This window comes from Oryx dammah, unplaced genomic scaffold, assembly GCF_014754425.2.
Source record: "Oryx dammah isolate SB20612 unplaced genomic scaffold, SCBI_Odam_1.1 HiC_scaffold_11, whole genome shotgun sequence".
NCBI lineage: Eukaryota > Metazoa > Chordata > Mammalia > Artiodactyla > Bovidae > Oryx > Oryx dammah.
Genome location: NW_024070195.1, coordinates 31,497,520 through 31,525,169, shown reverse-complemented (window position 1 = coordinate 31,525,169; position 27,650 = coordinate 31,497,520). Strand labels below are relative to the sequence as shown.

Genomic DNA, 27,650 nt, shown 5'->3' with positions numbered 1-27,650 from the left:
AAATGGTTAAAAAGTCAGGCCAGTAACAGTCAAGCCAGAACAGTGAGCTCCAGGAAGAAGGTGGAGAGTCTGTCCTGGTGAACTAAATGGGCACTCACTCCCCTAGAGCTGGGGTCTTGTCCAAACATCAATTCTTCTTGGCCTTCAGGGTGTCCGACTAACAGCAAGTAGATCAGGCAGAAAAATGACCAGACCCAGTTCTCCAAGCTCTCCCTCCCGGACACGGTGGAATAACCCCTTCAACTGCAGGGCAGCAGCCCCAGGGTTGTGAATAAGAGACAGCGAACAAGACTTCCTGAAGGTCCAGTGTTTAAGGTTCTGCGTTTCCTATGCAGGGAATGCAGGTTCAATCCCCGATTGGGGAACTAAGATCTCACATGCGATGCAGCCAAAGAAAAAAAAATTTTAATTAAAAAGAGAGAGAGTGAATAAGGCCACCTCCCTTGGAAGCTGGACTTTCTGGGAAGCAGAACAGAGGTTTTGCTTCAATAACACTGCACACTGAAAGGGTGAAGATTGTACAGCTATAATCTTGCTTTTGGTCTTTCTGATGTATCGACATAGGAAAAAAATTGAAACGTATACAAAACACACCCACACAAAACTGTCATGAGTGGTTATCTCTGGGTGGTACGATTATGGAAGAACTGTACTCTTTTTTTCTACATTTCTAGAACACTTTACTTACTTTATGTGTGTACATATGTGTGTGTGCATTTATTTATTTATACAAAGACCATGCACATCTAAACCTCAGGAAAACCATGAAGTTAATTCTACAGTAAAATCAGTGTAAAAATTGCTAGTATATTTACAAGAGCTAAAACAGGAAAATAAAAGTGTCCATTGACAGATGAATGGATAAAGATGTGGTGTATATACTCAATGGAATATTACTCAGCCATAAAAAGAATGAAATAATGCTATTTGCAGCACCATGGATGGACCTAGAGATTGTCACACTCAGTAAAGTGAGACAGAGAAAAACAAATATCACATGATATCACTTAGTGCAATCTACAAAGCTGATACAAAGGAACTTATTTACAAAACAGAAACAGACACAGAAAACAAACTTAAGGTTAGGAAGGGAGGGTTGAGTTAGCAGTTTGGGATTAACAAATACACACTGCTGCTGCTGCTGCTGCTAAGTCGCTTCAGTCATGTCCGACTCTGTGTGACTACGTATAAAATAAACAATAAAGACCTACTGAAGAGCACAGGGAACTATACTCAATATTTTATTATTACCTATAAGGAAAAAGAATCTGAAAAAAAAATACATATATATATAATATACATCATGTGTTGTATACCTGGAACTAAAAAAGCACTGTAAATCAACTATATTTCAATAAAAACTTGCAGATGTATGTTTTTGTTCAGGCATTTAATTATGGATGCATGTATAGATAATCTGGCCTTTGAGCTGGCATTCCCTGGGCCTATCTTGATGAGAAGAGGGAAGGGAAAAATTTTTAATGCACATTTCCTCATTAACATGACTGGCAGAATAACGATCATTTTGAAAGTTCTTTGTTTATGGGACTTTTTCAAAGGAGAGGAAGAGATTTATACCTCAAGAAAAGTCTCCAAGGCTTTCCTGCGGTTATTTAAAACTCATAAGACCATCAAAAACATGGCTGATCCCTCTCTTCTGCCACCAACAAAATGCCACTAGTTGTCTTTTCTTGGAAACATGGTGTTTATTAGGTCCTGTTTCTAGCTCTCCAGAGATGCCAGGCGGAAGTAGGTCCTTATGGTGTGTATCAGGTCATCAGCTCATCCCAATGTGCCTCTAGTCATTTTTGTCTGCTTTTGATCCTTCCGCTTGTTTCAATATCTAATCACTACATCACACCTACAAGGCATGGAAATACCAAGTCACTAGGAAAGAGCAAAACAAAACAACAGGACCCAAATCCTGCTGAGTTGGTTGGGACTAACCTCATTGCCCATACACTGGTTTTAAAGATGAGGAAACAGGCGTGGCAAGGTTCTGGGTTTGCCCCGTGTTAAGAGCTCCCTGACTCGATGGATGTGAATCTGAGTGAACTCCGGGAGTTGGTGATGGACAGGGAGGCCTGGCGTGCTGCGATTCATGGGGTCACAAGGAGTCGGACACGACTGAGCGACTGAACTGAACTGAACTGAACTGAAGAGCTCTCTGCCTCTTGTCTCGTGCTGTCTGCCTTGTGGTGCGACCGGAGGCTGGCCCATGACACCATCTGCCTTGGCACAGGCTGCAGCTCTGTACCCCTCTCTCTCCTGCCTCACCGTTCCTTGTGGTCCAGCTCCACAGCTCTTTCCTGGGGCCCAAGCAGACTGGTGCTGTTCATAGCTCCATCTTATTCTAATTTTTACAAGTCATTTTATATACTTCTAATTCATGTAAGAATTATACAAAAGCAGACACAGGATAAAGGAATTCAAAGGCTATCAAAGAATATAAAATAAAAAGTGAAAAATCCTTCTTAACCATCTTGTGCTCATCTACCTCCAGCCTCAAGACACATACTTGAAGCCTCCCTTGCTTACCAGAGGCGACCACGAGGTCATTGGTGCACACTGGCCAGCAAACCACCATCAAAACACCCCCTGTGGTGATTGCTACATGCCTCTCACTCTAGTTCTTTCCAGTTTCACATTCCCTAAGCATGAGGCCTGGGGATAGCTCCTAGGGATGGGGTAAGTCAAGGTAAGCAAGCAGTACTGCAGGTCTGACCAAGAGCCGCAGCCAGCCAAGGGAATGGACCTGAAGGCACAGGTGTGAACGGAGTTCATTCAGGCTCCGTATGTCCGGGATCACGTCATTCTTGCCTCATCTTCCTCCTCTCATCTCTCCTTTTACTGCCTGGAACACACCGTTCTCATTCTCTAGAACGAAAGCTGGCTTAAGAAGGAGGGTTGTAATGAGCTCTTTCCCAGCTCTGTTTTAAACCTTGGCATCAACTCTGCTTTTTGGTCTGGGTCTGACCAGAGCTCAACCCTGGTGGTGTTACCACAGACCTGGTCGGTGGGCCCATGCTACATCCCATGCCCAGCATGTCAAACCCCCTTAATCTGGGGGCCTGCCCTTGCCCTCGCATGTCCCCCACTCTTGAGTCCCAGCCCAACAACAGAGCTGGAAAGCCTGCGGTGACCCTCCCCAGGACAGGGCCCTGTGTGCCAGAATGAACTTCCCCCTGACATCCACAGCCTGGCTCATCTCTTTAGTACCTCGCTCCCCATTGTGAACAGGTCCATTTAATGAGTTATATCCTAAGATATATAACTCTTTATATTGTGTGTGTGTGTGTGTGTGTGTGTGTGTATATATATATATGTAATGGTCACAAAAGCAAGACAAAGATAGGTGGCAAAGATACCTGCTTCCAGGTACCTTGGGCACATCAATGGGCATCACAAGGCAGGGGTGGCAGGGAAGAACTATCCAGAACGCTTGTAGGAAAGCTGGCATGGAGCTCAGGTCACCAGCCACTCTCAGCTCTTTCTGTGTGCACACCCTGCAGGCGTCAGCACCAGGACAGAGGCAGTGCCGGCTGACTACCGAGGCTGCTTCTTGGTACTTTTCTTCTCCATCCACCTGAATCCTGTGGTCCATGCACAGTACTGTGGAACAAGTAGGGTGTGGGATTCTAGGATCATGGTGAGCTATCAGCTCAGGAGCAAGTTCAGACTGCCTCCATCCTAAACTCTGCCTTCAGATGAATCAAACCAGGTGACATATGCCCTACACCTTCCCAGCATGCCTGCATGTTGGTAAGAATCCCCCACAGGTCTGCCCTCTGGACCTCAGCGCTAGCTGCGTCAACACAATTGCCCCAGGGCACCACACTATTGCTTAAAGACAGAGCTCGTCCTGAGGATGTGGACAGAGAAGAGGGCTCAGGATTTGCAGTGAGAACTGAGGCGGAGGTTCTGGATTGGACAGTAATGGACTGTGATCTTGAACCTGCCCCACTCGGCCTCAGCCTCCCCACCTGGACAGCAAGTAGGATGGACTTACAGACCTTCTAAGGTCCTTTCCAACTTTCACACTTTGAGTCTATGCTTGCCTCCTTTACTGAAACAGGAGAAGCCACTTAAGTTTCATTCTCACTAAAGCCGTTCTGCCACATTATTAAGACCAGGAAGTGGCCTATTTCCATGTTTAACCAAGATGGTACACCTGACCACCATCCAGGCATTTGCTCGGTGACAGTCTCCTAACTGGACTGATGAGTAAAGTGAAAGTCTTAGTTGCTCAGTCATGTCCGACTCTTCGCAACCCCATGGACTGTAGCCCAGCAGTCTCCTCTGTCCATGCGATTCTCTAGGCAAGAATACTGGAATGGGTTGCCATGGCCTCCTCCAAGGGATCTTTCTAACCCAGGGATCAAACCTGAGTCTCCCACATTGCAGGCAGATTCTTTACCATCTGAGCCACTAGGGAAGATGAGATTGATAAGTAACTAGATTATAAGGTCCTACAACAAAGCAAACGCTTTGTTGTTCTTGCCTAGGTTAACAGAGAGGATACACACAGTAGGCCCTCAAAGATGCACTGAATGAAAAGAGTTGAACTGAGAGCTTCAACCTTTCCCACCTAATCCTCCATAAAATAAAGAATGCCCCAGGGAGGCCTTGGGATTTGAAATGCATCTTGTAGAGGTGAAAAGTCCCTGCGCTCAAATAACTGACCCAGGGTTGCCATGCATCCCATGTGAATCTGCTCACTGAATAGATACAGACACATGAATCTGTCCATGTGGAAGACAGTCAGGTTACAGGACTTCTCCACTGCTCAGGGAGCTTCTAAAATACCCAAGCCAGGTATGAACATGCCTGAGAAGACTGTTAAAATGAGTACAATATACTCTGACAGCTTTATAATGTCCTTAGGGAAGACATGAGTGCTTCAAATTTGCTATTCAGAACGAAGTAGATAATTAAAGCTTCTTACATGTAAATCACTGGCTTGATTCAATAGTCTCTGAGGTCCTTTTTGGCTTTAAATTTCTGCAGTCATTCATAAACAGCCTAGAAATAATCATTTCGTATATTACATACCATGCTCAGGGAAGAAATATTTCTAGGTTCCTTCCAGGTGTGTTCTATACAGACGGAAAAAAAAATTTTAATGTGTGTGGAATTGGGGTGAAGAATGAGGCAACAATAGACTCACATCCTAGGTTTTTGCTTCTTGATTTTCAAAATGACTCCAGTCAACTTCAAATTGTAGGTTGGAAAGATAGGGCTAATACAACACAGAGCTCAAAGTGTAGCTGAATTTTTAAATTAATTTTTTAAAAGCCTGATTCCAGTATACAAAGAATAAGTGTTGCTGTAAAATTTCTTTATATGTAACTTCACCTTATTCCACAAAGGACTTGCGGTGGCATAATATAAACTAAAAGTAAAAAAGGCTGGCCATCCAGGCATGGGGTGGCTTCTATCACAAGCAGGTGGGTGATGTTAGCGGACCCCCACATGAGCCTGGCCAGCAAGCGTGGGACACTGACCAGCTGGGGTGGCAGGCACACCTGCCAGCAGGTAAATCACACTGGACCGGCCACCTCTTTGAGCAGGTTGTGAACTGTGTCTCTTGCAAGTTCAGAGGTTGAAGCCCTAATCCCCAGTATTTCAGAATGTGACTGTCTATGGAGATAGGACCTTAAAAGACATCATGAAAGTCAAATGCGGTCCTAAGGGTGAGCCAAATCCAAATATGACTGGTGTCCTTACATGAAGAGGAGATCACGAGGAGGACCATGTGAAGACACAGAGAAGGTGGTCATTAACAAGTCAAACACAGAGGCCCTCCTAAGAAATCAACCCTGCTGACAGCCACTGAATCATCAGAAAAAAAATCTCTGTTGTTTAAGCCACCTAGTCCATGGTACCTTGTAAAGGCAGCCCAGTAAACTAATACAGGTTTGACATCCTTGAATTTCTGGGAGAGATTCAGACATGGGTCTGAGTCCTGTCTGAGTACACGGAAGACTTAGAGGAGCAATCTGAAGTTCACGAGCTGCTGGAGGGATTTGGCAAACATTGGGTGACCCTGGCAAACATCCAGGATGAGAGCAAAAGAGCTCAGTGGCACCAAGAACATCTGAGGGTTGCAGACGAGTGACATGGAGAGGGAAAAATAAGACGATACGGGATTTCGGTGAGCAGGTTGGTGACTACTGAATTCCAAGAAGCTGGACCACAGGAGGTGATCCTTGAGGACACTGGGGCCTGTGGCTGGGAAGTTTGAGTGGGTGGTTGGAAACCATGATGCTGTGTCCTGGAGAAGGAGATGGGTCTGGGTGCCCTGGGTGGGGTCAGCGATGGTACCATTATCACCTGCAGCAGCAGCAGGGGTGAGGAGTCAGGAGTCCATGGGCTCTGGAAAAGGGGCCAGAAACCCACCGACTTCTTCTCTGAGGTGGTATGCTGGCACTGAGGACAGAAGTGACTTTCTCTTCTTCCCAAGTATTTAGCTCTTGCTGGCTCCCTCGCCCGTTTCTGTGTCTGCAGAATCAGTCTGGACTCAGGCTCGGCCTAGGTACACAGCACAGAGGAGCTGCTCTGGGTGTTCATCCAGCCCTACGGCTTTGTAAAGACCTTTTCTCTTTTTAAACCTCCGAGTGTTACTATAGTGACATTTTTTAAAAGATCCCATTTTGTTGTGTTGGTATGATTTGACCTTCAGGAAGCAATAACCCAACACAGGTTTGTTCACCAATTTTGTACTCCTAGAAAAGTGACTTCTAGGAAACAGAAGCAGACTTCTATTTATTTCTGATAAACTGTGCCAACCAAACAAGTACATCTTTTATTTTAAGGGGAGCCAGTAAAGCAACATAATATCCAGGGCTCCCATACCCTCTGGTACGTATTCACCTCTGTCCAACAAGGCCAGCTACACAAGTGATCCAGATGCCTTAGGTTAAACAAGACAGATTATTAAATACATTCACAACTGGTCAGAAATAAGAAAGGGCCCAGCCAGTTTTGCTCATGGCAAAGAAGAAAGGATAGGTATTTTCAGGAATGAAAATTAGCCTGAAACAATCCAAAGTATCTCAAAGCAAATATGAAATTATATGGAAATCTTGGGTATAATTGTAAAAAGTCTTGCTATTTTTTTCCATCCTCCTCTGTAATACACCTGAATTGTTTTGTTAGAGCATGTGCCTCAGCATTTAAGAGAGCTAGGCCCTGACCCCACGGATCTGAGCTTTAGTGTATAGCCATTAACAAAGCCCAAGAGTGGAGCAGCTGCAGAGACAGTTTGGAGCTAAATATAGTCTGTTGATTACTAGTTTGTACCTTCAGAAATTAATTCCAATTTCACACCCCAGGGCAGGCCTGTGCACTAGTGAACTGGGGCATCTCAGGTCCATGGGCTACAAGAGCTGAAACGAATGGCAGAGGCCACGTTGACCAGGTCTGCCAGACCTGAGTGTGAGTCCTCACTCAGTAACTGAGCAATCTTGGGCCAATGTCTCTACCTATTTGAGCTTGCATGTTCTCATCTGCAAAATGGGCCCTTTTACAATGTCAGCTCCTTAGGGTCGTTGTCAAATGCATGAGATAAAGCAAGTAAAGTACTCAGCACGTGTGCTGAGTGTCAGTGATTGTTATTGCTGTGACCTGAACAATGTTTCTCAACTTGAACAATGGTCGAGGGAGGCTGAGCTCTGGGGAAATTACATGTTGTCCAACTGAGTTGAATTTCAACGTGCTGGCATTTGAGGCATAAGATTACGCATGTCCCGTGTGTTTGTTCACTGCATTACTGCTTAAAGAGTAGGCAGAACCGCCTGCTGTATAGGTCAGATGGAGATGGAGATAGCGGCTGGATTGGCATCAGGAGAGAAGAGCTCCCTTCATCTACTGCATTATCAATAGTAGGAATATTTTGAAAGAAATATCATTTCTGAGCAATGGTTCTCAACAATATTGACTTAAGATACTCAGTAAACCACATTTTAAAACAGATGTGCCATCCTCCAATTCCTGTTGCTGCAGTTATAGAGCACAGGCAGAGTAGAATTTGCATAATCCTGAAGGGCCCTACGATTTCTGGAATGCTGAGTACTGGCTTCAACCTAAAGTCACCAGCAGCATTAGCCCCTAGCAAGAAAGTCAGCCTTTCCCCCGAGGCTCTGAAGCCAGGCACTGACTTCTCTCTAGTTACGGAAGTCCGAGAGAAGGCCATATCGTCTACATTGAAAATCTGTTGTTTGGTGTAGCCGCCTTTATTACTTATCTCCGCTACAGCTTCTGGGTAATTTGCTGTAACGTCTATCAGCACTTGCTGCTTTACCTTGCACTTCTATGTTATGGAAAAGTTTTCTCTTCTTAAACCTCATGAACCAGCCTTGCTAGCTTCAAATACTGTCGGTGTAGGTTGCTTACTTCTCTTAGCTTTCACGGACTCGAAGAGGGTTACAGCCTTGCTCTGGATCAGGCTTTAGTTTAAGGGGATATTGTGGCCGCTTTGGTCTTCCATCCAGACCACTCCAACTTTCTCCATATTGGCAATAAAGGCTGTTTCACTTTCTTATCATTCATGCGCTCACTGGAGCAGCACTTTTCATTTCCTTCAAAAACTTTTCCTTTGCTTTCACAACCTGGCTATTTGTCAGCACCTAGCTTTTAGCCTATCTTGGCTTTGACCTGCCTTCCTCATTGGGTTTAATCATTTCTTAGCTTCTGACTTAAAGGGAGAGAAGTGAGAATTTTCCTTTCATTTGAACACTTAGTGAGGCTATTGTGGGGTTACTATTTAGCCTAATTTCAACACTGTTGTGTCTCAGGGAACAGGGAGGCCCAAGGAGAGGGAGAGAGATGGGAGAAGAGCTGGTGGGCAGGGCAGTCAGAACACACACAGCTTTTGTCCACTGAATGTGCAGTCTTACATGGGAGTGGTCCTGCACTGCCCCCACATAATTACAATAGTAACATCAGCGGTCACTGATCACAGATCACCGTAACAAGCATAATCATGATTTTAAAATTTGAAATACTGTGAGACACAGAGACATGAAGTGAGCAAGTGCTGTTGGAAAAATGGTGCCCATAAACTTGCTCAACACAGGGCTGCCCCAAACCTTCAATTTGCTTTTAAAAAGTAATACCTGTGATGGGCAATAAAACAAGAGATGCTTGTATTCTGCTTATTTAGCTGCTCCTGCTGAAAGACTAACTCTTTCTCAATTGCTTCAACAAATGTGTCAGGACTGAATCTTTTTAGTCTGCCCCAAGGCATGTCCCCATTCTGTCCCCATTACAGAAGGAAGTCGTGTGGTCAAGGGACCAGAAGTGGCTCTAATAGGCCAAGCTTGGGTCAGAGTAGGTGTGACCAGCTCATCCCAATTTGCCTGGGACTTTCCTGGTTTCAGGGCTAGAAGGCTCATGCTCCGGGAAACCCCTGGATTTAGGGCACACTGGGATAGCTGGTCATCTTAGAAGTCCATGCTGGAGAAGAAGGGAGTGTCATCAGCCCCAGTAAGACTAAGGGTGAAGATGGTATGGTTTCCCAGAGGAATGACCAGAAGGGGAAATGAACTGTGGACAGCCAAGAAGTCACATCCTCTCCACGTGCCCTTCTGGATTAGAGTCACCTTGACAACAGGGACCAAATCTAACTTATTTTTGCATCTTTTCTAAAATTTAGCACATTGCCTTCCATTCAATAGACATGGGTTTGGGTAAACTCCAGCAGTTGGTGATGGACAAGGAGGCCTGGTACGTTGTGGTTCGTGGGGTCACAAAGAGTCAGACACCACTGAGTGACTGAACTGAACTGAACTCCCACATAGGAAGGCCTCAAAAGAATTTATATTATTTCTTGCATAACTTTATTAAATACTTTAAAAAAATTCCTGAAGCATGAAGAATGCCTAATACTAAGTAGTTCATGATGGATAAGACAGAATCACTTTTAACAGGAGCATTCAAAATAGTTTACAATCTTACTTGATTGAGATTATTCAAATGCAATCCTGCTGAAGATGGAGTGGGTGTGGAGTTTCCGTTAAACGATTTCTTTCGCTATAATCAGTCATATTTTATATAGGCCTGTATCCCACTTCCTTTTGTTATAGCCATAGAAAATTTACAATTTAATAAGACTTTTATGTTCTGTAACTTGTATTAATTGCAAACTATATACTTGTATTAACTCCTCTATTTCTTTAAGCTCCTCAATTTTGTGTTATTCCTGTTCAATTCCATCCTAGTGCCTACAACAGGGAACAAATCAAATTTCATTTTCAAAATATACATGCTAATGCCTCTCTGAATGTACAACTACTGCAAAAGAAAACCTTTAAAACTTTTTCTAAAAATCTGCCCTCTTCCCCTAATTTGGAAACTTTAGCTGAATAAATTATCCGGGCTAGACCCACGAGGATGGTTTCAAAGTATTACACACAGTATCGGGTCTGGAACTGTAACTGGTGATTGTCTTGATAATTATATTTGTTGTTTACCGTTGCCTTTCTATAAGGTTGGTTAATACTAACCAAACTCATGTGGTCAAGAGCTTTTTTACAAATACAATAAAATAGGGGGCGTTGTCAGGAAGCATTTAACAAGAGGCTTCCTGTGTGCTCTTTTGGATCTATCAGGAATTCTCTGCTCCTTATTAATTTCTGAATACTCAGGAATTAAGAGGAGAGGCAAGCCTCTCCGGGGGGCTGAAGAATCCAGGCATTTCCTTCATTAGTTTTTCTATACAGTGATAAGTATCCTCTTCCTCCTTGTGAACCTTACGGTAAAAGTGATTGTTTACAAATCTCTCTCTTTAATATGGATTGTCTACGTTTTCTAAGTCTGGAATTTTAATCTTTATCTTTGCTAAGAATAACAACTTTGTAAGACAGTATATATACACACACCACGTTAATTAAAACACCTTTGCTCCATCAAAAAAAAAATTTTTTTTCAAAATTACTAAAGTACTATGATTCCTGAGGTCCTTTCCTCCTCATATTTAAGAGAAAACTGTATTATGTTTTCTTTACATTAACATCTAAAGTATTTTAAAAAGTGAAACTTAGGACTTCCTAGTGACTTGAAATTTGATTCATCAGTTTCAGCTTTGTCATTAAATCACGCCGAGCAGTGGACAGGAACTGTTTTTCTTGGGGGATGGTATGGTTTTTCTTCTGAAACTTTTTTCCCTGTAACTTCTGACCCCTTCCTGCCAGCAATGAGTGATGCATCATTATTAGGAACTTAAAAGAGAAACAACTGCATGACAGGGTAAATTATTTTAAATATTTTGCATTAATGAATAAAGGAAATCAAACATTTATTGGAAGGAATGATGCTGAAGTTCCAGTACTTTGGCCACCTCTTGAGAAGAGCCAACTCACTGGAAAAGACACTGATGCTGGGAAAGATTGAAGGCAGGAGGAGAAGAGGGCAACAGAGGATAAGATGGTTGGATGGCATCTTGGACTCAACAGGCATGAATTTGGGCAAGCTCTGGGAGATGGTGAAGGACAGAGAAGCCCGGCGTGCTGAAGTCCATGGGGTTACAAAGAGTCGGATATGACTGAGAGAATGACCAGCAATGAATAAACAATAAATCTTGAGTCTAGTTAATGGAGGGGGAAGAGATACTGCCTCTAACAGGCTGCTTCCAAACCTGTCATTGGCCATGGAGGCAAAGACTGTAGAGGCTCAATACACACTGCTTTGTGTGTATTGAGCCAAGTCAGTTCTCTTTGGGGCACCACATTTATTTGCACATGATGGATTTAGACTGTAGCTCCTAGCTCATTTCAGTCTCCAACATAAAAAGGGTCTAAACTGTATCCCTATTGCTAAAATTTATATCAAATTCTTTTTTCAAAAAGTGAGCTGAAAGAATTTTATACATGTGTTTTCAGTTGCTTTAGTGGTGTCCAACTCTCTGCAACCCCACAGACTAGCCCGCCAGGCTCCTCTGTCCATGGAATTCTCTAGGCAAGAATACTGGAGGGGGTTGCCTTTTTCTCCTTTGTGGATCTTCCAGATCCAGAGATGGAACCCAAGCCTCCTACATCGCCTGCATTGGCAGGTGGATTCTTCACCACTGAGCCACCTGGGAAGCCCGGAAGTACATTATAAATGAATGCTATTATTTTGCCTACCTATTTAAAGCAATATGTTAAAAAAAAAATCACATTGGAAATGGAAAATTTGTTGCTGTTGTGCTTCCTATTGTTATCATAAATGACCTTCAACTTTCCTATAGCGGACTCTTTTGGTGGCCTTTCCAACACCCACTCCACCTCACTCCCGTTGACAGAAGTGGTGCAGACCGGGAAAGAGAACTTGGCTCTTAAGTGCAGACTGAATTGCTCTGCTGGGAATTTCATATTCCTTGCTGGCCTAGGTTTGGGCAAATAAAACAATTCTAGTCAAAGTGATTGAAGGAGATGGTTGCCGGAGCCAAAAACAAAAACAAAAAACCCCTAGAAGTCACTTCTGTTGCTTGGCAGAAGGGAAAAATGAACCATATGATCCCTGCTGCCACTGTTATCTTTACCACCAGAGGAACCAGAAGCCAACTCTGTTAACAGGCACGTGAGGAAGGAACTCAAGATATGGTGACGTTGTTGAGCTGCTAATTCAACTGGTTCTGAAGCCTGTCCAACCTCTGAACTTCCTGTTTTGTGAGATCAGGAATATCCTTTTTAAGCCCAACTGAAATAGGCTTTCATTTGCAGTTGAAATAGTAAATATTTGTAGGATAACAGATGCTTGGTACCAAAACGCCATTATGAGTCATTTTGTTCCTGTTCTTGACCACATTATCTTACAGAGGAGACCAGACTGCATAGGGCTCCCTGATCTGACCCAGTCACAAAGGCAGGGGTGGTGGTAGGGGCAGTGGATGAAGGGAGTCCTTCTCTCCTGATGCTCTTCCAGCTGCTGTCTCCATAACCATCTGATCTTTAAGGCAGGCAGTTAGGTTTACTCCTTAAGCAGTCAAGCACCCAGGGAATGAACAAGCAGGATCATACACCCGAAATGACAGAGCATTGAATTCAGCTCAGTCGGGCATCATGTCATTTCCTCCAGAGCTCAGGCTTCCCTGAATATTGTTCTGGTCACAGCATTAACAATCACTGACACCATGTGTGTTGAATACTTACTTACTTTATCTCAGTTATCTGACAATGACCCTAAGAGGCTGGTACTGTAGAAGGGCCCATTTCAGAGATGAGGACATAGAAGCTCAAACAGGTTGAGACACTGGCCCAAGATTGCTCAGCTACTGAGTGAGGATTCAAACTCTGGTCTGGCAGATTGTAGGGACTGGTCAACAAGGCCTCTGCCACTCCTTCCAGCTCTGACAGCTCAGGGATCTGAGATACTTCCATTCAGAGGTGCACAGGCCAGCCTTGAGGTTTGAAACTGGAATTAACTTCTGAAAGTACAAACTAATAATCAACAGAATATATCTAGCCCCAAATTGTCTCTGCAGCTGCTTCTGAACTCTGGAGTCTGGGTAATGGTTGTACACTAAAGCTCAGACCCACATGTATCTGTCAAAAAGAAATGCCCATTCCTCAGTTAGTAGCCATTCCTAGGTCCCTACTGCACGGACTGTCCTTCTGTGTTTCTTGCAACCTTACTCATAAACTGCCTAGTACTCAATTCATCTGTTAAGGTGCTTACTTCCTCAGTAACACAGAACTATACTGTTTTGTATCACACTGTATTTATCCCAACTCACAGGAACTGGCTAAAGCTGCTCTAGACTTGTGCTGGGCCCTGAGGCCGCCAGTCGTTTTTCCAGTAGACACCTAAGCCTGCAAGAGCCTGGAGTTAACTGGGAGTGAACTGCAAGGGCTGTAAGCCTGACGCAGGCAATAGCCAGAGGCCCTTTCCGGGACTCGCTGCGTTTCAGGTCCCCTGAAGGGCACCCAGCCCTGGGAAGCTTAGGGAAAGGGCTTGGGAGGAGAGAACGAAACACTCCTTCCGGACCCAATTCAGCCCCACCAAAGCCTCTGTCTCCAGGTGGTACCTGAATCCAACCAATCGGAAAGGGAGTTACATAGACCGCGGCTGCGGCATCCAATCCGAGGACCTGTCTCACGCTCCGTCGCCGGCTGGGTTCCTGCAGGCTGGAAACCTGTTCCGCAGTCGCGCGCGGGACGGCCGCGAACCCTAGGAGCGCCCCTCGCAGCGCGGGTGTCGGGGAGGAAGGAGCTGTTAATTGTGGTGGGGGGAAGGCGCCCCTCTATTGCGCAGGCGCTTCAGGAAGAACTCGGTCGGGCTCCTGCGCCTTCAGGTCTCCGTCGCTCCCGAGACCCACGAGCGTCGGGTTCCGCGCGCGCCCAGTTCCGCGCGCTGCAGAGAAGCGGAGGCAGCGGGTGAGTGTGAGCCTCGCGCACCCGGCGTTCCGGACGGAAATGCTGCCCCCTCCCCCGCCCGCCGCGGGGGGAGGGGGCTTTGAAAATAGTGGTCGTGAGATCCCCTATCCCTGATACCCACACACCTGCCCCGAGGGGACAGCCGCGAGGGACCCCGGAGCGGCCGGGAGGTGCCTGGCTGGCTGGGGGCGGCGGAGGGCGGGGTGGAAAGCGGAAAGGAAATTGAGCGAGTGGGCGCGGCCTGGGCGGGCGGGCAGCGGGGAGAGAGGTGAAGCGGGGTCCGTGCGGAGAGAGGCGGAGGGGGTCGGCCTGATAGCCGTGGAGGCTGAGGAGGCGGGTGGGACGGGCGTTTCATTGAACCCGAACGCGGTCCAGGGCACGGATCAACCTGCAGTGGCCTGAGTATTCGTTGAGAGTCAGTGGTCGTGACACAGCCAAATTGAAAAAACGAATTTCCTAGAAATCCTAACGAGAAAGATCCCATCGAAGTGCTTTTTCTTGGCCGGCCACCGTGTTAAGCATTTTACAGTTAAGCTTCCTTTTCCGGGCACAGCATCTCAGTGTACAGATGGAGACAGTCCTGCTCTGAGACTTGAAGGGCAGCTAGTGACCACGGACAGATTCAGGTTTATACCAGCTCTGACCCCACTAGGGTTTTTTGTTTCACCACCCGACCCTCTGGTGGACCCAAGCCGGAAACCTTGCCAGTACTAAGACAACTGCTCCTTTTAATATCCGGTTTTCTTTTCTTTTTTCCTTTCCTCTAGAGGTTGTTCTGAGCCCTTTTAAGGAAATTAAATGAATTTAAAAGCAGGGAGAAGATATTTTATAGCTAAAATATATAAAATATAAATGTTATGAGCCCCTTAGGGTCCACAAGGAGCTCATAACAATAAATATATCCTCCTCGCTTTTAAATTAGCTACAAAATACAATTTGGAAGAATTTTGATGAATACACAGGGGGAGTTATTATGTAGAAAGTAAAATTAAGTGGAGCTGTTTTGAAGATGCCAGAAATGAGCGTGTGTGTGTGTGTGTGTGTGTGTGTGTGTGCTGGAAAATTGAAGAATACTTTAGAAGCCTAGAGTTTCTAAGAAAGTCTTTTAGTGAGTAGCTTTAGTTTTTCCTTAGAATATCAAGAAAATAACTAATAATAGGGAAAACCAGCCAAGTTATCTATGTGCATAGACAATACTATTTTCATTGTATTTTAAAACTGATTATAAATAGTATTTGTGAAGTGTTTAGAATAAGGCTTTTGTATTAGGAAGCAGATGGCAGGCTAATAGTGGTTTTCATCATATCCTTTAACTGTCACACTCCCCCAATTTCAAGCAGCTAAGAATGCCAGTGAGAATGGCCTGAGATGCATTCCATCCAAGTAATAAGGTCATCCCAGATGAAGTAAAATGTGTTTTGGCCCCTGAATTGAAGAAAACTACATACAACTTGCATTGCTATTGGGTTATCTGGATGTAGTTCAATGATTCTGCTTTTTTCCTTCCCTGGTATTTTTTTGGTTTGAAAAATTACAGACTTTATCCCAATGCTTTAAAATATAACAATTAGTGATTTTTTATAATTCCTTGAAAATACTTGAGAAGTTCTCACTGGTGTTTTGTTTACGGTTTAATACCCCCACCCCCCTTCCCCATTGTAATGAAACAGAACGCAGTAGACGTTAGTTTGGAGATTAATCCTAGACTTGTAAACTTGCTGCTACCAGACTTGTAAACTTGTTAATAACCTGAAATTGGTAAGCACACAGACGGTAAAGCTACTCATTACTTCCTGAGTGTGACCAGTCACAGAACTTCAGCTTTATCTTGTGTAAAAAGAAGTGGTTAGGCTAAATTATTTCAAATTACTTTATAGTTTTACAATAATAGTCTGCCTGTCATTGTCCAGACTTTTTCCCTAACATAACAAGCTTTGTAACTAGGATGGATAAAAAGAAACTAAATTTGAGGACCTATTGTTTAAAACTTCATGCATCCCCATTTTACAAACATGGAAACTGAAGCTGGGAAGGGCTTCCCTGGTGGAAGACCTGGGTTCGATTCCTAGGTTGGGGAGATCCCCTGGAGAAGGGAAGCTGGGAGAAGTTAGATCTGCCCATAGTCGCCTGCCTGCTAAATGAGGGTTCAGGTTCCAGCATCCTTTTGATTTCAGAGCCTACTTCTAAGTCTAAGACAGGGATCCAGCAGAAGGGTTTATTGAACCTCAGGATAAACAGCACATGTGCCTTGACCCACCTATTCACTCAAGATTTGGAGAAGAAAGCTTTTGATTTGTACGTATTTTGTGAGAGAGGGGCAGACACAGGTTTTTCTTGTTTTGCGTGTGGGAAATACAGTAAAACATTTTATGTTAAAACACCCAGATATGTACTATAGAGTACACATTTCACATAATTAACACCATGTATGCTGTGCTTATTCACTCAGTCTTGTCCGACTCTTTGCAGCCCCATGGACTGGAGCCTGCTGCTGCTAAGTCACTTCAGTCGTGTCCGACTCTGTGCGACCCCATAGATGGCAGCCCACCAGGCTCCCCCGTCCCTGGGATTCTCCAGGCAAGAACACTGGAGTGGGTTGCCATTTCCTTCTCCAATGCATGAAAGTGAAAAGTGAAAGTGAAGTCGCTTAGTCATGTCTGACTCTTAGTGACCCCATGGACTGCAGCCTACCAGGCTCCTCCGTCCTTGGGATTTTCCAAGCAAGAGTACTGGAGTGGACTGGAGCCTACCAGGCTCTTCTGTCCATGGGATTCTCCAGGCAAGAGTACTGGAGTAGGTTGCCATTTCCTACTCCAGGAGATCTTCCCAACCCAGGGACTGAACCCAGGTCTCCCACATTGCAAGCTGATTCTTTGCTATCTGAGTCATCAGGGAAGCTCAAAATAACACCATACTCGTTAGCATTTACTCTTCATTTCTCCTCACCGGCTTGCTCTGGGCAAATCTACTTTACATCTGTATGGATTTGCACATCTAGGCTTTTCATCTAAATAGAATCATAGAATAAATGATCTTTTGTGACTGCTTCTTTCACTTAGCACAGAGTTTCAAAGGTTTATCCAAATTGTCACATGTATTACCGCTCCATTCCTTTTTATTGCCAAATAGCGTTCCATCCTGTGGACGTACCACTTCTTATCTGTTTATCACTTATGGACACTTGAGATGTTTCCACTTTGTGGTTCTTACAAATAGTGCTGCTGTGACCGTTTGTGTACAAGTTTCATTGTGGACATATGTTTTCATTTCTCATAGGCATATGCCTAGTAGTAGATATTCCGGGTCATATGGTAACTGTTAAAACTTTTGAGGAACTACCAGAATGTTTTGTAAGTGCCTGGACCATTTCCATTCTCATCAGCAGTGTATAAAATTCTAGTTTCTGTATTTCCTCACCATTACTTGTTATTATCTGTCTATTTGTTTTTTATATCCATCCTAGTGGGTATGAAGGGGTATCTCGTGGTGTTTTGCTTTGTATTTACCTGATTACTGTTGATGTTGAACATACTCATGTGCTTATTTGTCATTTCTATATCTTTGGAAAAAAGTCTTTTCAGCTCCTTTGCTCATTTAAAAAATTAGATTATTTAACTTTTATTGTTGAGTTGTTACAGTTCTTTATGTATTGTAGATACACATTATTTATCAGACATATGGTTTGCAGATATTTCCTCTTATCCTTTAGGTTGTCGTTTCTTCATGGTATCCTTCCACATGTAAAAGTTTTTAATTTTGGTGAAGTTCAATTTATTTACTTTTTTATAATCACTTGTGCTTTTGGTGCTGTATCTAAAACAACTTTGTCTAACTCAAGGTCATGAAGATTTATCCCTGTATTTTCTTCTAACAGTTTTATAGTTTTATAGTTTTAGCTCTTAACTGTGGTCTGTGATCCATGTTGAGTCAGTTTTGTGCAGGGTATGAACTGAGGGATACAAAGTTATTCTTTTGCATGTGAATATCCAGTCATCTCAGCACCATTTGTTGAATTGTTTTCACATCCCTCTACTCTTAGAAGCAACCCTACTGGAAAAGTTTTAGACATCCTGTGATATTCCATTTGTAGTGATTCTTCAAAGGGCTTAGCTTTCAAAACAATACTTGATGTATGGGTCTCAAGCTCACCATTACAGGAAGCGGTGGTGTAGAACAGAAGTCACTCAAGCTCCTTGTCAGTCTTCCAAGATGACAGCCAAGTTCATTGCTTTGTTATTTTGTCCCTATTTTGAGTATTTTGTATTTGAGAAGTATAAAGCTCTTGGGTTGTTGGTGTTTAGTTGCAAAGTCATATCCAACTCTTCTTGCAATCTGTGGTCTGTAGCCCACCAGGCTCCTTCTGGCCTTGGGGTTTCTCAGGCGAGAATATTGGAGTGGGTTGCCATTTCCTCCTTCAGGGGATCTTCCCCAGCCAGGAATGGAACTCATGTCTCCTACATTGACAGGCAGATTCTTTACTCTGAGCCACACGGAGAAGCTCTTGTCCTCTGATATGTGGCACATCCATAAACTTTGGTGGTGTTGACTTTAGTTATATTAGATATTTATTGAATGTTTTTTTAAATTACCTAAAAGAGTGTTTGGGCAAAGACTTAATGTGTAGAAAGTAGCTTTAAGAGGTTTGGAAACACAGGTTATTACTGAAGAACTGTTACAAGTCACCTACATAAATGATTATTGTCTCTATATTACATCTCAGACAGATTGTGATAGCATTGTGCAGGGAGTAAAAGCGAGTTAAGGTTGGCAACCCACTCCAGTGTTGTTGCCTGGGAAATTCCATGGACAGAGGAGTCTAGCAGGCTACAGTCCATGGGGTTGCAAAAGAGTCAAACACGACTTAATGACCAACAACAACAATGATTTCTGTAAGTCTTTCATAGTAATTTGCATGTGGGTTGGGCCTGGATAGTGGAAGGACTTGAATGCCAGGCAGAAGTGAGTGTTGGGACATTCTGTATAGGCAGGGGGACTTTGAATACAGATTTTATTAGGGAAATGTCATGAACAGAGCTACAGGGAAGGTTACGTTGGGAGCAGATGTTGGGTGAATAAGAGGAAGATGATTGAGGTAGGAAGATCAGGTAAGAGGTAGAAGGGCTCCAGACAAGAGACGTTGAGGACTTGAAGAAGTACAGCAGCTGTGGAGAGTCACTCTACATCACATATCCTATTTTCTTAGCACCAAAGAAGAGAGAGACTGAAGGCAGGGAGATTTGTTTGGGGAGAGCTGTTTTTGTAATCAGTAGGTTATTAAAAAAGAGTAAAAAGTCAGGGAGTTCTCTGAGCCTGGGGAACGAGGTAAGGCAGTTAAGTGGCCTCTCGGTGTCTGTAGGGGATTGGTTCTAGGAGCCCCAGTGGGTACCAGAATCCACAGATGCTCAAGTCTCTTATATAAAAGGGCTTGGTGAGTGAATACAGTTGGCCCTCTGGGTTTTCCATCCACGACTGGTTGGATCCATGGATGTAAAAACCTGTGAATACGGAGGGCCAGCTGTTAAGTCTTTGACAGTAGAAAGGAAGTCTAAAAGGGATGTGGTGATGAAATGCATTTCAACAGTTGTTGCTTTTCTTCCGAAGTTACTGTGGCATCCAAGGGCCTGTAGACTTTGTTTCTTCACCTCCTGTGAATACTGAGCAGGTTCAGAGGGAGGTGGGGCCTTTTTTTCCTCAAATAATATTTATTTCTTACTCCCCTTTGGAAAGTGTTAGTTGTTCAGTCGTGTCCAACTCTTTGTGACCTCAGGGACTGTAGCCCGCCAGGCTCTTGTGTCCATCAAATTCTCCAGGCAAGAATACTGGAGTGGGTTGCCATTTCCTTCTCCAGGGGATCTTCCCAACCCAGGGGTCAAACCTGGGTCTCCCGCCTTGCAGGCAGATTCTTTACCGTCTGAGCTACCACGGAAACCCCCTACTCCCCTTTCGCATGCCAGTATTTTTCAATAGGAACTGATGTTGAGCCAGTTGGTAGAATTTCCACACCCTAATTTCTGAGGATTAAAAGGAACGATGGGTACCAGCCATTAAACTAGAAAAATAATCTTCTTCTCTGGAGCTTCTGAACGCTTGGCATTATTTCTGTTTTGTGTAAAAGGATTGTTTTTATTTCCTCATTTGTTCTTATTAAGCATTTAGAATAACTTTTGCTCTTGCAGACAAGCAAGGCAGTCATATTTGTGTGGAGTATGAGAATGGCCCATACCCCCTTCAGAGCATGAAAATGAGGCAGGACATATAATTCAACAAGTAAAGGCAATGTTGTTTCTCCCACTTTAGCTTTATTCAGTTACCTTTCAGTAAGTGACAGCATTTGATTTTTAAGTTAATGTAGGTAAAGCTGGCATATAAACAGTTTTTAAGTGTTGGTTTTCGTTTCCTGGTGGCTCAGTTTTGGAAATCGAATCCAAATCAATCAGCATGACTACTTAGGAATTGTTTGTTTTTTTATCTTAGGAACCCCGACTACCCCCTTTAGCACGTTCACTATGAAGTTACTGTTAATGCTTTTGTTTTCGGGACTTATGACTGGTTGTAGAGGGAACTCTTCCTCCGCTTCAGCACCTAAGTTACTGCTGGTATCCTTTGATGGCTTCAGAGCTGACTATCTGCAGAACTATGAATTTCCTCATCTCCAGAATTTTATCAAAGAAGGTGTCTTGGTAGAGCAGGTTAAAAATGTCTTTATCACGAAAACGTTTCCAAACCACTACAGCATCGTGACGGGCCTGTATGAAGAAAGCCATGGCATCGTGGCTAATTCCATGTATGACGTAAACACAAAGAAGCATTTTTCTGACCACAATGACAAGGACCCGTTTTGGTGGAATGAGGCAGTCCCCATCTGGGTGACGAATCAGCTTCAGGACAACAGATCGAGTGCTGCTGCTATGTGGCCCGGTACTGACGTGCCCATTCACAATACCACGCCTTCCTATTTCATGAACTACAACCCCTCGGTGTCATTTAGGGAAAGGCTCAGTAATGTCACCACATGGCTGAGCAGTTCGAACCCACCGGTGACCTTTGCAACACTCTACTGGGAGGAACCAGACGCTAGCGGCCACAAATACGGCCCCGAAGATAAAGAAAACATGCGCCGAGTGCTGGAAGAAATAGATGAACACATTGGTGAGCTGGTTCACAGACTCAAGGTGTTAGGACTGTGGGAGAGTCTTAATGTGATCATCACAAGTGATCACGGGATGACCCAGTGTTCCAAGGACAGGGTGATAAACTTGGATGGCTGCCTGGACCCCTCGTACTACACTCTTATAGACTTGACCCCAGTTGCTGCGATACTTCCCAAAATAAGTAAGTAAACTTTTAACCAAGGAATATTTCAATGGGTCAGTTGATTGAGGAGGAAGGGTTTTGTAGAAAGAATGAAGCTTGGACTTCAGGTGGTTCACCACCATCTACTCTTATACTCACTCAGAGTTAGGACTGTGTTTTTCCTGTGATGTTTTTCTTAGGCCGTTTAGGTTCAAAAGGATAATTTCTTTGCTTTTTGATATATTTCTTTTATGTTTATCTTTTTATTGAAGTGTAAGTATACATCAAAGTGACTCATATATATATATATATATATATATATACACTTTTGTGTGAGATATACCTAATAATTTTCATCTACTGATCTTAGAATTAATAGTTAGTAGTAATATGTAATTAGTTTATATTTACTTAGGAAGCTAGATGTGAAATTTGCCCCCTTTGTATAAAAGTCCACTGGGGATAATCACAAAATGAAAAGAGAGATATGTGAATGCGTGAAAGGGGGGTGTGTGTGTGTGCGCGCGCACTCAACACTGTTACATTAGTATTATTGCCCTGTTTTTTTTTTTAATGATTAATAGGATTTAATAGATAACATTGTTCAGGGCTTATTTCCAGTTATTCTAGTTAGAAATATTTTTTCCTGATCAGTCAACATGACCTTTTTCCTTTGCTGTTTCCTTTTCTTCCAGATAAAACAAAGGTTTATAGCAAACTGAAAGTCTGTAACCCTCACATGAATGTTTATCTCAAAGAAGACATTCCTGCCAGGTTTCACTATCAACATAGTGATCGAATTCAGCCTATTATTTTGGTTGCTGATGAAGGCTGGACAATTGTGCTAAATAAATCATCACTAAAATGTAAGTATTTATTTAGGATTTTTCTTCTCTGTCCCTGGGATAAATCACATGTTGTGACATTCTTACATTAACAAGGTACTTTGATTTAGAGATGTTGACACAGTATAATTAGTTTGATTTTCAACTAGATGATTCTCAGGTTTCCATTTGAGAGCAATTTTTAGAAACCACAGTTTGATCCTTATTGGGTGATCTTAAGGGTGAAGGAGTAGTTTTACTTTTTTGTTACCAAAATTGCAGTGACTGTCAGTAACTTTCAGGAATTGTTCTCTTGATTTGTAAAAATAAGAGAGTAGGAAGAAGCAAAGAAAATAAAAGAGAAGTCAAGAAACAAAGGGAGAGAGATTAGCTAGTTCAAATTCCTTTTTAGTGTTAAAAAAAATGTGTCCAAGTATTCCCCCATGATGAAATAATATACCCGAGTGCTACTGCTATTTAGAACACTGAGCAAGAACCAGAAAGTATGCAGACAAAAATCTACCAAGTAAACAAAGCAGAATCTTGCCTCAAACTGAGGAAATGTATAAGGGAGAATTAAGAGGTCTCCCCTGAACTGAAGCTTATTTGCCTGTTTGTTAAGTTCAGTTTGAATACATGTTTTTAAAATCTGATTTTATAGACCATAGCAGGGGTCAGAAAATTCTTCTGTAAAGGGCCGGATAGTAAATATTTTAGTCTTTGTGGGCCAGCTGGTCTCTGTCTCAACTACTCAGTCCTGCCTAACCGTGGGAAAGCAGCCGCAGACAATACCTAAACAAACTGATGTGGGGTGTCCCAGCGAAACTCCCTTTAGAGAAACCGGCAGAGGGCTGCATTTGACCTGCCTCTGTCATCTGCCAATCTCTGATCTATAGCAGTTCAGATGCGCCAGGCAAGGGTAAAACTGAAGGCTGTTAGAATTTATGTAGTATTAATGCTTACCTTGAAAGTGAAAGTCACTCAGTCGTCTCTGACTCTTTGTGACCTCATGGACTTGCACGCCAGATTCCTCTGTCCATGGAATTCTCCAGGCAGGAAGACTGGAGTGAGTAGCCATTCCCTTCTCCAGGGGATCTTCCTCACCCAGGGATGGAACCCGGGTCTCCCGCGTTGGAGGCAGATTCTTTACCAGCTGAGTCACCAGGGAAGCCCACAAATACTGGAGTGGGTAGCCTATCCCTTCCCCGGGGGATCTTCCCAACCCAGGAATTGAACCCAGGTCTCCTGCGTTGCAGGCAGATTCTTTACCAGCTGAGCCACCAGGGAAGCCCATAATATTTACCTTATGTAGTCATTATTGAAAACTTGTAAAATACAGAAAAGTTCAGAAAAGGAAACAAAAACTATTCATAATTCTTCAATACAGAAGCATAGACAGATGTTAATTGTGGGAGTTTCCCCCCCTCTGATCTTTTTCTGTTACGTACACATGCATATTTTTATTATTAAATCATATGGTTTATGGTATTCATTTACAATCATACTCATTTATATCATTTAAATCATAATATCTATATATATCATTATATTCTGCTATTTATTGTACTAGTCAGCAATTTTTATTACGAAATATTTCAAACATAGAATTAAAGAATGATACATTAAATAAAGAAGTAAAGAATGATATAGCAAGCACCGGGTAGACTCATCATTCAGTCACCTGAACTCACCTGGAAGCGGGAGCTTGTTAAACGTGTGCTTTGTTGTTTAGTCGTGTCCAACTCTCTGTGACCTCGTGGAATGTAGCCCACCAGGTACCACTGTCCATGGGGATTCTCCAGGCAAAACTACTGGAGTGGGCTGCCATGCACTTCTCCAGGGAATTCCAGGGAATCGTCCCAACCCAGGGATCAAACCCAGGTCTCCCGCATTGTAGGCGGATTCTTTACCACTGCTAAGTCATGTCCCACTCTTGTGACCCCATGGACTATGCCTGCCATGCTCCTCTGTCCATGGGATTCTCCAGGCAAGAATACTGGAGTAGGTTGCCATTCCTTTCTCCTTGTTAAATATAACTGATGCATATTAAAAGGCAGTATTTTTTAAAAATAAAGCTGATAGTTGAGAGTATCGTTTTGGAGTGATATCCGGGACCATCAGGTTTTTCTTTGACTTTTACTGGAATTACACATTGGAGTCATCTGCTTAGATGTCACATTCAAGGCAAGAATCCCTCCTATAATATTTTCAGTCCCCTGACCCTCTGGACATTGAGGTGTCCTTTAGCTATTCCATTGACTGTGTGGATCACAATAAACTGTGGAAAATTCTGAAAGAGATGGGAATACCAGACCACCTGACCTGCCTCTTGAGAAATCTGTATGCAGGCCATGAAGCAACAGTTAGAACTGGACATGGAACAACAGACTGGTTCCAAATGGGAAAAGAAGTACGTCAAGGCTGTATATTGTCACCCTGCTTATTTAACTTATATGCAGAGTACATCATGAGAAATGCTGGACTGGAAGAAACACAAGCTGGAATCAAGATTGCCGGGAGAAATATCAATAACCTCAGATATGCAGATGACACCACCCTTATGGCAGAAAGTGAAGGAACTAAAAAGCCTCTTGATGAAAGTGAAAGAGGAGAGTGAAAAAGTTGGCTTAAAGCTCAACATTCAGAAAACGAAGATCATGGCATCCGGTCCCATCACTCCATGAGAAATAGATGGGAAACAGTGTCAGACTTTATTTTTCTGGGCTCCAAAATCACTGCAGATGGTGACTGCAGCCATGAAATTAAGAGACGCTTATTCCTTGGAAGAAAAGTTATGACCAACCTAGATAGCATATTCCAAAGCAGAGACATTACTTTGCCAACTAAGGTCTGTCTAGTCAAGGCTATGGTTTTTCCTGTGGTCATGTATGGATGTGAGAGTTGGACTGTGAAGAAGGCTGAGCACCGAAGAATTGATGCTTGAACTGTGGTGTTGGAGAAGACTCTTGAGAGTCCCTTGGACTGCAAGGAGATCCAACCAGTCCATTCTGAAAGAGATCAACCCTGGGATTTCTTTGGAAGGAATAATGCTAAAGTTGAAACTCCAGTACTTTGGCCACCTCATGGGAAGAGTTGACTCATTGGAAAAGACTTTGATGCTGGGAGGGATTGAGGGCAGGAGGAGAAGGGGACGACAGAGGATGAGATGGCTGGATGGCATCACTGACTCGATGAACACGAGTCTGAGTGAACTCCGGGAGTTGGTGATGGACAGCGAGGCCTGGCGTGCTGCTATTCACGGGGTCGCAGAGTCGGACACGACTGAGCGACTGAACTGAACTGAAACCAATGGTGTGGGCTTCCCAGGTGGCACTAGTGGTAAAGAACCCACCTGCCAATGCAGGAGACGTAAGAGGCACAGGTTCATTCCCTGGATGGGGAAGATCCCTTGGAGGAGGGCATGGCAATCCACTCCAGTATTCTTGCCTGAAGAATCCCATGGGCAGAGGAGCCTGGTGGGCAGCATTCCCTGGGGTTGCAAAGAGTCAGATACAGCTAAAGTGACTTAGCACGCATGCACCCATGGTGTATTCTACATTCTGCGTCTTGTCCAGGGGCAGCTGACAGAGGTCAGGCCGCTGGCTCACTTCCTCCCCACTCACTGGTTTACTCACTTCTGCTCCCCCCAGTTACTCAGAACCTTCAACCCAACCACTCTCTTAATCACTGGTGCTCTTTGCAGGGGCTTTTTGCAAACAGTGTTGGATGCTGACAGGTGAAATGCTTGGGGCTAGGACTGAGAAACCCATCAGTCTGAGAGAAGGTTTTAAAACATGAGGTCATGACTAGTTGGGAAAAAGGAGGGGTGTATGTGCAAAATACAGGAGGTGGCTGAATTGAAGAAAATAGATCATTTTTTTTCTAGCCCCTGTTTGGCCCAAGTGATCAGAATTTCAAAGGATGGGAATTAAACTGACAATCCAGTGTGTTTACACTAGAAACAGGTTATTTCATAATAGCAAGGCTGATCTTGTTTACTAACATCATCTTCTTCTTTTCCAGTAGGTGACCACGGTTATGATAATTCTCTGCCTAGTATGAATCCGTTTCTAGCTGCCCATGGTCCTGCATTTCACAAAGGCTACAAACACAGCACCATTAATACGGTGGATATTTATCCAATGATGTGCCACATCCTGGGATTGAAGCCACACCCCAACAATGGAACCTTTGGTCACACCAAGTGTCTGTTAGTGGACCAGTGGTGCATTAACCTCCCAGAAGCCATTGGAATTGTTATTGGGGCACTCCTGGTCTTGACCACCCTGACCTGCCTCATCATTATCATGCAGAACAGAGTCTCTGGGCCCCGGCCATTTTCCCGACTTCAGCTCCAAGAAGATGATGATGATCCGTTGATTGGGTAACACGTGCCGGGGTTTATACAAGGTGGCTTTAAGTAGGGCACACCCAAGGAATGGTGTTACAGCTATGAAAACATATACTTCGAAAGAACTCGGACCAGGCATGCTACAGTTATTTTGTCTTTTCTTGTGTTTTGCTGCGTTAGCTAATACAAAAAAAAATTCTGATTGTAGGGAAAATTGCTAGTAGATCATTAGTTAGCACCAACTATTTCTCTGACAGGAAACTTTTTTTGAGAATAATACTGCCTTTGCCCCCCCACCCCTTTTTTTTTGGCACTGAAGATTAGACACATCTTGAGATGAAAATATATTAAAATTTAGTGTGTGTGCATTTCAAATAAATTTTTATATTTGTAAATTATACAACAAAAATCTTTGTAAAGTGTGTGGATTTTGTGTATAAGGAAAGAAAAGTTTCCTATATTTTTATATGTACCTTTAATAGAGTTTGTATCCCAAGTAAACCCTTGAGGTAGGAAAATTCTCTGTGATGGTTAATAAAACGGATTACGAGGCAGAAAAGATCTAGCATATGAAGAAACTATTTCAAGAAAAGCTACTGTAAAAAACAAGCAAAAGCCCCATGATAACAAGATTGAGTCTTTGTGTCTCTGTTAAGACCCTTAAGCTATTAAAACCTCAAAAGGTTTATCTTTTGAAGAGCATTACTAAGAGGAAATTAAGAAAATAGAAGAAAGTGCTTTTCTCACTTTATGCTTAATGCCTTTGTTTAGGTTATTTAATTGTGTGTGTGTGTGTGTGTGTGTGTGTGTGTGTGTGTGTGTGTGTGT

At 43.4% G+C, this 27,650-nt stretch overlaps 1 protein-coding gene and 2 long non-coding RNA genes across 4 annotated transcripts in view; 2 read left to right on the top strand and 1 right to left on the bottom strand.

Moving 5' to 3' along the window:
- Positions 1–14,264, bottom strand: part of LOC120870060 — a 17,879-nt gene extending 3,615 nt beyond the window's left edge. Inside the window, exons 1-2 of the long non-coding RNA XR_005722709.1 lie at positions 14,006–14,264; positions 13,135–13,378 (exon numbers count right to left, since the gene is read on the bottom strand). This is a non-coding gene — a long non-coding RNA (uncharacterized LOC120870060). The remainder of the gene's footprint in view (positions 1–13,134; positions 13,379–14,005) is intronic.
- LOC120870061 lies at positions 1,167–10,230 on the top strand. The gene is made up of 3 exons (XR_005722710.1): positions 1,167–1,177; positions 9,244–9,247; positions 10,092–10,230. It is a non-coding gene; the product is annotated as an uncharacterized LOC120870061 (long non-coding RNA).
- Positions 14,090–27,650, top strand: part of ENPP4 (ectonucleotide pyrophosphatase/phosphodiesterase 4) — a 15,929-nt gene continuing 2,368 nt past the window's right edge. Inside the window, exons 1-4 of one of the 2 annotated variants that reach the window (XM_040249536.1) lie at positions 14,090–14,354; positions 20,829–21,686; positions 22,343–22,513; positions 26,498–27,650. The exon at positions 26,498–27,650 is cut by the window's right edge and continues 2,368 nt beyond it. In XM_040249536.1, the coding sequence (XP_040105470.1) occupies positions 20,861–21,686; positions 22,343–22,513; positions 26,498–26,859 (1,359 nt within the window). In that variant the 5' untranslated portion in view covers positions 14,090–14,354; positions 20,829–20,860 and the 3' untranslated portion in view covers positions 26,860–27,650. Of the gene's footprint in view, positions 14,355–20,828; positions 21,687–22,342; positions 22,514–26,494 lie in introns of both variants that reach the window. The other variant, XM_040249535.1, reaches the window with a different exon arrangement.